The sequence below is a fragment of the Drosophila ananassae genome, chromosome XL (assembly GCF_017639315.1).
Source record: "Drosophila ananassae strain 14024-0371.13 chromosome XL, ASM1763931v2, whole genome shotgun sequence".
In the NCBI taxonomy this organism is placed as follows: domain Eukaryota; kingdom Metazoa; phylum Arthropoda; class Insecta; order Diptera; family Drosophilidae; genus Drosophila; species Drosophila ananassae.
Window position 1 is genome coordinate 15200901 of NC_057931.1, and position 12072 is coordinate 15212972.

At 35.1% G+C, this 12072-nt stretch overlaps 1 protein-coding gene across 4 annotated transcripts in view; it reads left to right on the forward strand.

Moving 5' to 3' along the window:
• Positions 1-2603: 2603 nt before the first annotated feature.
• LOC6503205 overlaps positions 2604-12072 on the forward strand; it is a 76709-nt gene continuing 67240 nt past the window's right edge. The window contains exons 1-2 of one of the 4 annotated variants that reach the window (XM_032455965.2): positions 2604-2966; positions 10989-11189. In XM_032455965.2, coding sequence (XP_032311856.1) covers positions 2954-2966; positions 10989-11189 — 214 coding nt within the window. In that variant the 5' untranslated portion in view covers positions 2604-2953. The remainder of the gene's footprint in view (positions 2967-10988; positions 11190-12072) is intronic. The other 3 variants (XM_032455962.2, XM_032455963.2, XM_032455964.2) reach the window with 3 other exon arrangements.

Consider the following 12072-nt stretch of genomic DNA (forward strand, 5'->3'; position numbering starts at 1 on the left):
GTTCGCGATGTTCCTGTAGATTCATCGTCTTCATCAACGAAACAGCCATGGTTTAATAAACACCTTTCTCTTCTTAAGAACAGGAAATCTAAAGCTTACAAAATGTTTCTTAAATCTGGATCTTTGTTTCATCAGACAAACTTTCTTTACATTCGCAACCAGTTTATTATTCTTAATAATCAACTTTAGCGTTAAATCGTGAATTGTAAGGCAAACTTCCGAAATGATCCGAGCTCCTTCTATTCGTTTGTCAATATGAAACGTAAATCCAGTCTTTTTCCTCCTTCCCTAACTTATAAAAATATTTCTGATTCTTCAGAACAAGGTATTGCTAATATTTTTGCTTCATTTTTTCAATCAACTTATTCGTCCAATTCTTATAATTTAAATTCTATATACCCTTATAAAAGCCCGTATATACAAAATATTTACTTGTCTAAATTTAATCATCTCGATGTTTCTAATGCTCTTTCAACCTTGGATATCTCATTTTCTGCTGGTCCTGATTCTCAGGCACTGCTCCGATATCCTACGCAACCCTCTTACTACCCTATTCAACTTATCTTTGGACCTTTCATGCTTTCCTAAGAGATGGAATCTTTTATTATTCCACTTCATAAGAAATGATAACTACCGCGGTATTACTAAACTTTCTGTGATTCCCAAGCTGCTAAAGAAATTGGTTACATTGCAACTGCAACATCATTGCAAAAGAATAATTTCCTCCACCCAGCATGGTTTTGTCAAACATCGTTCCACAACAACCAATCTGCCAGAATTTACTTCGATCGTTCACAAGGGTTATCTAAAACGAATGCAAACCAATGTAGTTTACACTGATTTTAGCAAAGCTTTCGATTCTGTTGATCATCGTCTCCTTCTCCGGAAACTTTATCTTATGGGCTTTCCTCCTAATATCATACAGTGAATGACTTCATATCTATCGAATCGCACGCAGCGTGTTTTGTTCAAGAACATCACATCTCATGTTATAAAAGTTACATAGGAATATGCTCTTATTCTTATACACACTGTTACTCCGGAGCGCTCGCTAGGCTGAATTGACTTTTTTTGGGAAAGCGTTATAACTTCAACAATATGTAGCATGAATGACAGAATTTTTGTAAGTTATACCGAAAAACTGGCGTCAAAATCCAAAAAACACGAATGAAAGGCAAAAATTTCAGTTTCTTGTGTACAAATTTTGTCCTTTTTGTTTAAAAAAATCGAAGATCTATTTTTCAAAAACTACAACCTTAAACTATTGAAAAACACCGGCAATTTTGAAATCGGTATAAAAAAACGCGTTCAGGAATTTTTAAGCGCAAAAAAGTCTCGAAAACTGGTTTTTAGCAATCAAGATTTTTAGGGTGTTAAAAATATTTCATACACGGTTTTGTGTTATACTCTACCAGACAAACAATGTCATTTTAAATTTTAAAAGTTCAGAATCACTGTTGCACTGTTATTGCCGGCCAAACTTTCCGGCGGCTGCTTGACCCGACAGTGTTTATCCTTGCATTTCAAGTATTGCTAATTGTGTAAATCGCCTGTCCAGAGGAGGGTTACTTTAAATTATTTGTCCTTTTTTAAATAATTGAAGATCTATAAAAAAGAAAGTTATATCATATAAAAAACTTTTGTTTTTGATAATCACGGCAAAAAATTTTTTTTATTTCAGAATTAGTTAAAATCTCACAGAACTTTATTATATTAAGACAATATTTTGCAGTTGTAGCCATATTTGGAACTTATTGGAATCAGCCTTGTGTGGCGGCTAATGTAAGAACCAAATGTAAATGAATTGAACATTGATACAATATATGTATTTGATTGTAAATATTGTTCGTCTTTTTAATTATTTATGATTTAAAATATAAACTTTTATTTTTTCATACCTTTTTATTGTTTTTACTTTTAACATTTAAAAGTTTATTTTTTCTTGTCATTTAAACTTTTAACAAATTAATTTATAATAAATAATTTTAAAAAATAAATAAACAATATATTATATTTTGTTTTCAATTTATTAGAAGGGTTAAAAATTTTTGTAATTGATTTTCCTTGATTCTTATGTATCCTCATTCATTTATTAAGGGTTTTTGCAAAAAGTTTTAAAGGAATTCCTTGAGAGTTTTCCAAAAAGTCCCCACGAAATATCCATCCTTGGGAATTTTCCCAGCCCTTTGAGATAAAATTTCTCCATGTTACAGATGCGTAGACCATACTAAAATTCCTTCCACTATGTAACTCTTGAAGAATTGTATACTGGTAATGGTGATTAGTTCCTCGAAGAGGAAGGATCTCAAGAGGGATTGGAGGTGGAGGTCTTTAATACTGGTACTGAAGGGTGGTTTTAATTGTAATGTATGTAATGTAATAGAAATAATTAATCACGTTTAAAATGCGGAAAATATAGAAATACAAAATTAATAGAAACAAAAGTATTCTAGATATCCCAGTTATTTTTGGAGCTAAATATTGTAGATGCGAAAGCTTTTGGAAACGAAAAAGTCCCATTCTCTGGAAAAATCTCTAGGAAGCTTTTGGGACACTTTATAGCTTTGGAAAGAGCGGAGCTTTCTTATTTGCAGACATTTTGGTGAATTGTCACCTTGTTGCTCTTGGAAAGTTCACTCAACGTCTTTTGAGTTTTTTTAATAGGTTTACGGAGACTTTAGTTTTGATGTACGACAGTTCATTACAGTATTTCGATAGCCACGTGCAGGTCGTGTAGGTCGCAAGAAGAAAACGTCGGGACGTCTTTATGTACGATTACGTCTTGGCAGATTATTTTGAAATCTATTGAAGCATTTACACATTTTTGTTGGTTTCCCAATACAAAAACATAACATAAATACATGAAAAATTACTATTACATATTTTTACACGACTTGTTTTGTTACATGTGAATTGTCCAAAATAAAAAATATATTAATATGAATAACCAAACATGATAAAAAGGGGTAAGTAAACTAATACATAAAATATAAAAACTTAAAAGGCAACGTAAATAATATACATAACTTTCAATTTTATAAACATAATTTAAATGTTATAAATAACCGTTCTGGAAATACCAAAACTAAACTCTAAATTTATCATTTGCTAAACAAACAATGTGTGTCAATGAAAATATGTTAAATGTACAAACGAAAAAATATATTTTGGAGGATATTAAAATACTCTGTGAAGTGTCGTATAAAACATTAAGTCGTTTGTAAATATTATTTTTTAAGAATGCTATAAAAATTTAAAAATGTAATAAAGTTAAATATTTACAAAATTAGTAACTAATACAGCGTTCCGTTTACAAAACTGGCCCTATCTAAGTAACACAGGCCGACAATTTCCAAAAAACTTTATGCTTCCCTGAACCTAGTCCAAAACAAACATAGGTTCCATCACCCACAGTTTCCGCGGTACACCTAAGAAAAAAACTTTATAAAAGTTTACCATAAATTGAATTATGTAGGCCATGTCATTGTTTTTAGTACATACAATTTTTGAAATGTATGTGTACCAGCTTAAATTAAAAAACAAGAAAGGAAAGCTAACTTCGGGCGGAGCCGAAGTTGATATACCCTTGCAGTTGTGCCATTTCGATCGTTCAGTTATATGGCGGCTATTGGATATAGTTGGCCGATCCCCATGAAATTTGGCAAATCAAATTTTGCCCAAAATGGAATCTGTGCCAAGTCCCATCTTTCTAACTTAAAAAACACCAAAGTTATAACATTTCCGATCAATCAGTTATATGCCACCTATAGGATATAGTCGACCGCTCCCGGCCTCGACATAAGTCGGAACTTATGTACTACCTGCAAGGAAAAGAAGGATGTGTGCAAAGTTTCAACTCGAGCTTTAAAACTGAGATACTAGTTTTCGTAGAAACCGACAGACAGACGGACATGCTTATATCGAGTCAGGAGGTGATCCTGATCAAGAATATATATACTTTATAGGGTCGGAGATGTCTGCGTTGCACACTTTTGACCAAAATTATAATACTCTCTGCAAGGGTATAATGGCATTTAACAGCAACCATATCTTTGGAATACTCATCGAAAGTTGAAATCCGATTTTCTACATTTATTTTTGTGCTCTATAATTTTTCCCCACACATTTTCATATGGAAGATTTTTTTTTCTTATTAAAATCATTAGATCATACCATGTTTTATCTACAAAATCTGTAATGTTTTGCTGAATATTCAAAAAAATTTTTTTAACAGACAAACAGTTTTAGATACCCATGACTTTTTGAAAATATGAGATTAAAAACTCATAATTATTGGAAGAAAATTTTATTTAACTAACTATAATAAATAAAATAAAATTATTTCGAGTTTTCCCTTAAGTCCAAAATTAAAACATAGGTTTAACATTACTTATAAGTTATAAGTATTTCATTATTATATTAATCTTATTCAATACAGAGTTTCAAATTACAAAAAGTCATGGCTATCTAAAACTGTTCTATGTTCAAAACGTATCTTTTGCAGGTTCAGCTTGTTTGGTAAAGCTTTACAGAAATTGTAGATTTTAAAAATATGAGATTTAAAACTCCAATTTAATTGACGAAAGTATTGTTTAACCACCTATAATAAATTCAATAAAATTATTTCGAGTTTTCCCTTAAATCCAAAATTTAAACATGATATGATCTACTGATTTCAATAAGAAAATAAAAACCTTCCATAGGAAAAAGTTTGGGTAAAAATAATAGAAGACCAAAAATTAATGTAGAAAATAGGACATTTGAACTTTGGATGAGTATTCCAAAGATATGGTAAATGCTATATAACATTTTTTAATTTTAGTTGGTACACATACATTTCAAAAATGATATGTACCAGAAACAATGATGGTCATCGCCACTACACTGCTTACATAATTCAATATATGTTGAAATTTGATCAATTTCTTCGCTTAGGTATACCGCGGAAACTGTGGGTGATAGAAAATATGTTTTTTCTGGACTTTGGTTCAGGGGAGCCAAAAGGTTATGGAGCAGGTAAAATTATGCGTGGAGGAAAAAAAAGTTGGAAATGTTCGGCCTGTGTAATTGATGAAATCAAGATTCCTTGGTATGATCAACTATTATCGGAGAAGCCTGCCCTGTTCGTCACATATCAAGGCACCCCTTTCAGAACCTTTTAGAAATGTGAAGATAAGCATGGTTGTCGAAAATTTGGACACGTTTCATTTTGTAGTAACTAGGCATGTTCTATGAAAGGGTATTGACAAGGGGTTTCGACAAATTCTCTCTCTGCGTTGAATTATTGCATATCGAACATTGCACCGACATAAAGCCAATCTTCAGCTTTTAGGACTGACATTATTTCGTTTTCGATATACAACAACAACAAGAAGATAACGATAGAAGCTTAATTATAATTCTTTTATTTACACAATATAAATTTCGGAATCGTGAATTTTATGGTGAACTTGGGTCTATCATTGGCTGGATCGATTTCATGTAATATGTTACAAAAGGTTTCTTTCTGTATTTTTATATCTACATTGAATCAACCTGATGTACCTGATGGTCAAGTTCAATGCCAATTGTATTTGGTGTTTTTCTTGTTGCTTTGCTAGCCCCAGTGGTTGGGCGCCATTTTATTCTGGGACGAAGACGGCGAAGAGAATAATGATTGGTTGCATACCAATCAGTAGAAAAAAAAACAAGTAGAGCTCTAGAGCTCCATAGAAAAAGAGTATTGATCCAATAAAATGTTTATAAGCAGAAGGTAATAAATTGTACTTAAGTATACAGTGAAGTATACAGTAAGTATAGCAGTAACTTTGAAATACTCATCCAAAGTTGAAATCTCAGATTTTCTACATTAATTTTTGGTCTTCTATGATTTTTCAACAAACTTTTCCCTATGGAAGATTTTTATTCTCTTATTGAAATCAGTAGATCATACCATGTTTTTATTTTGGATTTAAGGGAAAACTCGAAATAATTTTATTGAATTTATTATAGGTGGTTAAACAATATTTTCGTCAATTAAATTGGAGTTTTTAATCTCATATTTTCAAAAAGTCATGGCCATCTAAAACTGTTTCTATGTTCAAAATGTATCTTTTGCAGGTTCAGCTGGTTTAGTAAAGCTTTTCAGAAATTTTAGATAGCCATAACTTTTTAAAAATATGAGATGTTTGTTCTGGACTTTGGTTCAGGGGAGCTTAAAGGTTATGGAGTAGGTGAAAAAAAAACAAAATGTATCCAATTCTACTTAAGTATACATTCCTCAAGTATTGGTTTTCAAAAGTCGCCACTACCGAGGAGTTGGTTGCCTAAGCGATCCTCGAGCTAGTCCATTATGTGGCCAATGTCAGGTTATGTCAACATGAGGTACGGCCCAGAAAAAAGAGCCTATTTTTTTATGTAGGTTCCTATAAGGCGAGATTTTACTCCTGATCCTATGCTGCCCCAATCAAGCTAACGTTTCCGGTAACCAGGGTTTTTAACAACACTTAAAACACTCACCTGAAGGTTTTCAAATATACACACGGACACACGTGCAAAATTGCCGTGGGGAGTTTTGAAGTCATCCCTTCCCGAGCCATCTGATACCTCGGCGTCGTGCTAGACATGGGGCTCAGCTTCAGAGAGCCCCTGGAGGAAGCCAGAAGAAAGGCGGCGAACGTATGCAGGGACTTAAGTGGAATTATACAGAACACACCCAAGCAGGGCCACAGTCTTTTTCTTCAGTCGGTCCTCAGATCCACTATCTTGTACGCAGCACATATATGGGCAAAGAAAGTTAAGGCGTACAGGAGAGGCATCACTAAGCTCAGTTGTGTGCTTAGGGTTATCTCTAACTTCCGCACGATTTCGGAAGGGCCGTCCTAGCCATCGCGGGTACCCAGTGACGCGAAGCAAATCTTGGCGGCATACCCGCAGGTTTCATTGGACCAGAGTTTTTTTTGGCTACCAATTTCAGCGTGGATAACAGCGATTTGTTATCGACTAAGGTTTGTTAACATTATCGCAGTTTATTTAATTTTTTTATGTAGCTTACAATCGAACCCTCACAATATACTTAATAGGTTGACGTCGAAATCACAAGTGTTTCTGTCCAAGCTTAAACCCTATCAGCTGTAATGCAGCTGATATGGCTGGAGTGCATAACAATTCACAATGCACAAAGACATAACCTTAAGCTTCGGCGCAGAAGCTCTAGACAAGCTCCTAAAGTGCATGCGCTACAAAGAACAACAAAGCATATGCGAAACTGGGAGAGAGACGGACAACAATAGATATTAACGAGTGCATGGCTGCTTAGCCAAACAGACTAAAATAATAACCAGTCCACAAACTAAATCTGCAAAAAAAACCATCCTAATAAAATATAGGGTAAGGTGGGGCAAATCCGAGTTAGTAAATGATTTTGGCTATAAAATGCTTATGTAAAGCTTATTTTACATTGGATTAAATCGTTATATATACCAAATTAAAGGTTAGACCTTTGCGCAACTTTCAATGCATAGCATTTTATTCATACCTTTTTTTTTTTGAGAAAATTTTGAGATACAAGCGTTTTACTAACAAGTTTTTATATATAACCAATAAATAAGAGTTATGCAATGATAAATCAATGAATGTTATGTTATATAATGGTAATAAAAGATTATAGATTTAAACAAAATGTAGTGCCATCTAATTCGTTGTTCAAATAGCTTGCTGGCGTTTTTTTGGTTCGAGTTGAACGTCTAGTTGGCTGCGATGTTGATTGTTTTGGTGTCATTGTTGTTTTTTTTTTGCCTTTTTTGCGGCAGCCGTTTTTGCCCGTTTGGCTTCAAAAATTCATCTGATTGTTCGTTGACTTGTTTCATCTGATGTTAAAATGGATGTCCGCCCAGGTTTGCGACCACGTCTTGGTCCTTGGATTCGTGGTGGCGCGCGGAAAGGGACAAATAGACTCAAACGTCTCATTCAAGGCAGACAGTCGATAGACGGTCGGTTTACTCACTATTTAGAGGTCGGATTTGCGCCACCACGTAATTTTTCATAACAACGCAATTAAAAAAGAAATTATGAAAAACATGAACCAAACTTATATGCACTTTGTATGACTTTATTCAATAAATCTAAGTCCACTTACCTTTTTATGCGATCACTTCGACGAAAATAAATATCCTGCAGTTAATTATGCACAAAAATGAAAGCCAAAATTGTCTAAACCAACTTGGCGTTTGAGTATCTCAATGTTGACTAATAAAATGCTGTCGCGCTACCTTTTTGATTATTTTCGATGCTTTACACGACAACACTAATATTAGTGTGCGTAGTCCTTCCTATTTTCGATAACAAAGGGAGGTCGGGTTTAACCACTTTCTTGTTCAAATAAAGACTTGTTTTTGTATGAATTTTTGACTCCTCATCAGAATTTTTGTAGTCAGAGTTACCTAAATAGCTAAAATAAGACGTTTTCCATATGGCCGTTTTCTGTCTCCTGAATTTTTTTATTTGCCGTTTACGATCATCTTTAAAAAAGGGGTTTCTCTTTTTTCGATGGCTATGGCAATGACTTAGTCCGGCCAGAATCCTCCAAAACTAAATGTATTTTGATGGTGGGGCTTAGAGTGATTTCCGGTCGATCATTCAGGATTAGGGAGACACACTCGGATATATTGGGCGAGAGCAGCATCTGTCGTTTCGCCCGGGCCCAACTAGCATTGAACATGTGCAGTAACAATCTCAAAAACGCACTGATCAGGACTGTAGTGTGCTTATGAGCGCGGGCCAGATTTCCAAATTAAACCGCTTATTCCCGCATGTTATGCCAGTGTCAAAGTGAGTGCTTTTTTCAATATTTTTTTTTTTTTTTAAACTCTTTATTTATTTACAATCTGTTTTTATAAACAATAAGTAAATTTTACAATTAATATTAAATAACAAGAATAGCAGTTTTCCAGTGAACCCTGCTATTATATACAACATCGTTTCTGTTAATTGAATTTATCTATCTGGGAGATCTAGTATGTGGTATCTTTTTAGTCTTCTTAATGATAAACTGTTATCTACTAGACTTAAGGCTAATTTTTTTTCATGATTATGGAGTCTGTCGATATATTTTTTACTATTTTTATTTATTTCTTCTCTTATGGTTGGGATATTGAGATCCTTGTGGATATTTGCATTAGTTACATAAAAAGGAGCATTGACAATTTGTCGCAAAGTTTTTGACAGGTAGCGCTGTAGTATCTCAATATTTGAGTTGCTAGCAGTTCCCCAAAGCTGTATAGCGTATGTCCAAACAGGCTTTAATATAGCTTTGTAGAGGCGAATTTTGTTTTCCAGTTAGGTTTCCGATTTTCGACGTATCAACATTTTTAGTGTTTTCCATCGAAGGAACCAGTCTTCAATCAGTCTTAGCTTACGCTGCAGAAGTTCAGAAGGTTCATTTCTAAATGAGCTTGTGGCCAAAACGGCTGCATCATCAGCGTATGTTGCAACAGTGCTGTTGTTTGTGACTGGCATATGCGCCGTATATAAAGTGTAGAGGATTGTGAGACGCCTTCATTAATGAAATGTACCGTTGATGCATCGTTTTTCTGCTGCACGTAGAAGCATCTATTATACAGATATGATTTGATTATTAAGTAATACGGAACAGGTAGCAATTTTTTTTATCTTGTACAATAAACCTTTGTGCCAGACTCGATCGAACGCTTGTTGAACGTCAAGCAATGCAGCTGTGCAGTATTTTTTGTTCTCAAATGCAGTAATTATATCATTAATGACCCTGTGGCACTGCTCGGGGGTCCCGTGGCCTCTCCTGAATCCGAATTGGTATTCAGGAATGATGGAATGTTCGTCCAAAATTGGCAAGATTATCTTCAGGAGTATTTTTTCAGCAGAGAATATTGTCAGCAGACTAATGGGACGATATGATGTTAATTCCGTTTCCACTTTGTTTGGCTTTAGGATCATTATGATTCAATATGGCATAAGGAAAAAGATGTTTCCAACATAACTTTTGGCTGTGGAAAAATAAATCTTCGGTAATATAATATCATTGATAAAACTATTTATGGAAATCATAAATGATCTAAATAACTGTAAAAAAAAAATAAAAATAAAAATAAAAATTTGTTGTTATACCCTTGCAGAGGGTATTATAGTTTTGGTCAAAAGTGTGCAACGCAGTGAAGGAGACATCTCCGACCCTATAAAGTATATATATTCTTGATCAAGATCACCTCCTGAGTCGATATAAGCATGTCCGTCTGTCTGTTTCTACGCAAACTAGTCTCTCAGTTTTAGAGCTATCGAGTTGAAACTTTGCACACATCCTTCTTTCCTTTGCAGGCAGTATATAAGTCGGAACGGCCAGGATCGGTCGACTATATCCTATATCTGTCATATAACTGATTAATCGGAAATGCCATAACTTTGGTGTTTTTTAAGTTAGAGGGTTGCGACTTTCCACACATGTTATATTTGACCAAAATATCTTATGTACAAAATTTCATAATCGGCCGACTATGTCCTATAGCTGTCATAGAACGATCGAATTTTTATTTATTTATTTATTTTGGGAAAAACAATCTGATTTGCCAAATTTCATAAGGATCGGCAGTCTATATCCTATAGCTGTCATATAACTGATTGATCGGAAATGCCATAACTTCGTTGTTTTTCAAGTTAGAAGGATGGGAGTTTAAATGGATTCCTCTTTTGGCAAAATAATTCGATATGCCAAATTTCATAAGGATCGGTGAACTATATACGATCCGCTATATATCTAATAATATAAGATGCGTGGCGCCACCTAGAGGACTGCGACTCAACTGCAAAGGTATATAAACTTCGGCTCCGCCCGAAGTTAGCTTTCCTTTCTTGCTTTTTTCTTAACATACACTTAACGTACAAAAAAATTATCCGTACAAAAATAGAATCATTTTTTTCGGAGTTATTAATATGTTATATCGGCTCTAAACCAATCGTTTCTCCCACTGTGGTCCGGCTAGAAACCGGTGCGTGTTCGGTTCGACTTGCAGTCAAGCACAGCGTGGAGCTGTTGGCAGAATCCTATGCACAAGCTTTGCGTTGGATCCATTCGATTGAGCGTACGCTGGATCGTCATGTGAATTTAAGAACCAAATGTGCTTCGTTCATCAAGGAATACTTGGAACTGGGTCACATGTCTTGGGTGGCGCAGGAATTACGAGGTAAGTGCCAGTATTTCCTCCCCCACATCAGTCTGTACTGAAGGAAGCCAGTTTCACTACTAAGCTAAGAGTTGTGTTCGACGGCTCTGCTGCCACGTCCTCTGGATATTCCCTCAATGATGTCCTAATGTCCAACCTCATGATTCAGCCTAAACTTGTTTATGCCTTGCAGAGGTTTTGATATCACCTAGTCACTATCTTCATATGTATGTGTGCTCACACATTCACATACACGGTTTCATGTGTGTCCGATTGATTTCGTTTTGAAGCCAGCAAAAATTTTGTATTTTTGTTACTTTTTTGTTAAATTCCTAGCTTTCGAATTCGTAGCTAGCCTGAAATGTTACAAAAATCCAAGAAATTTTTGCGTCCATTTCCGTTTCCCAGCTGTTTGCTTTCCCAGCAGATCGGTTAATACATCAGCTGGCTCAAGTGGCCCAGACATCGAGCCTTTTGTACAAGGGTCAGTTCTAATTGAGAAAGTGGTGCTCCAACATCCCAGGTTTTGGAAGGAGTGTCTAAAGAATACAAGGAGTCAGACTTGAAGTTTGACGATGACAGCCCGTTCACAAAGACCCTAGGATTAGCCTAGAACCCTTCTGTTGATCCTCTGCTGTTCTTCTTTGAAGCCCAATTCCAAGCCCACCAGGAGATCTATACTATCTTTTATTGCTCGGTTTCATGGACCAATGGGCTTGGTAGGTCCTGTCGTCACTAGGGCAAAGATTTTGTTGCAGACGATGTGAAAAAAAAAATGTATCCTGCGATGAAAACCTTCCCATTCCCTGCATTCCGAGTAGATGCAAATCTGTTACAGTTTTAGCCAAACTCAGCGAATTAAGTTTTCTCGCTTAGCCTTTCCCGGCCAAGGAAGGTTGGAAAT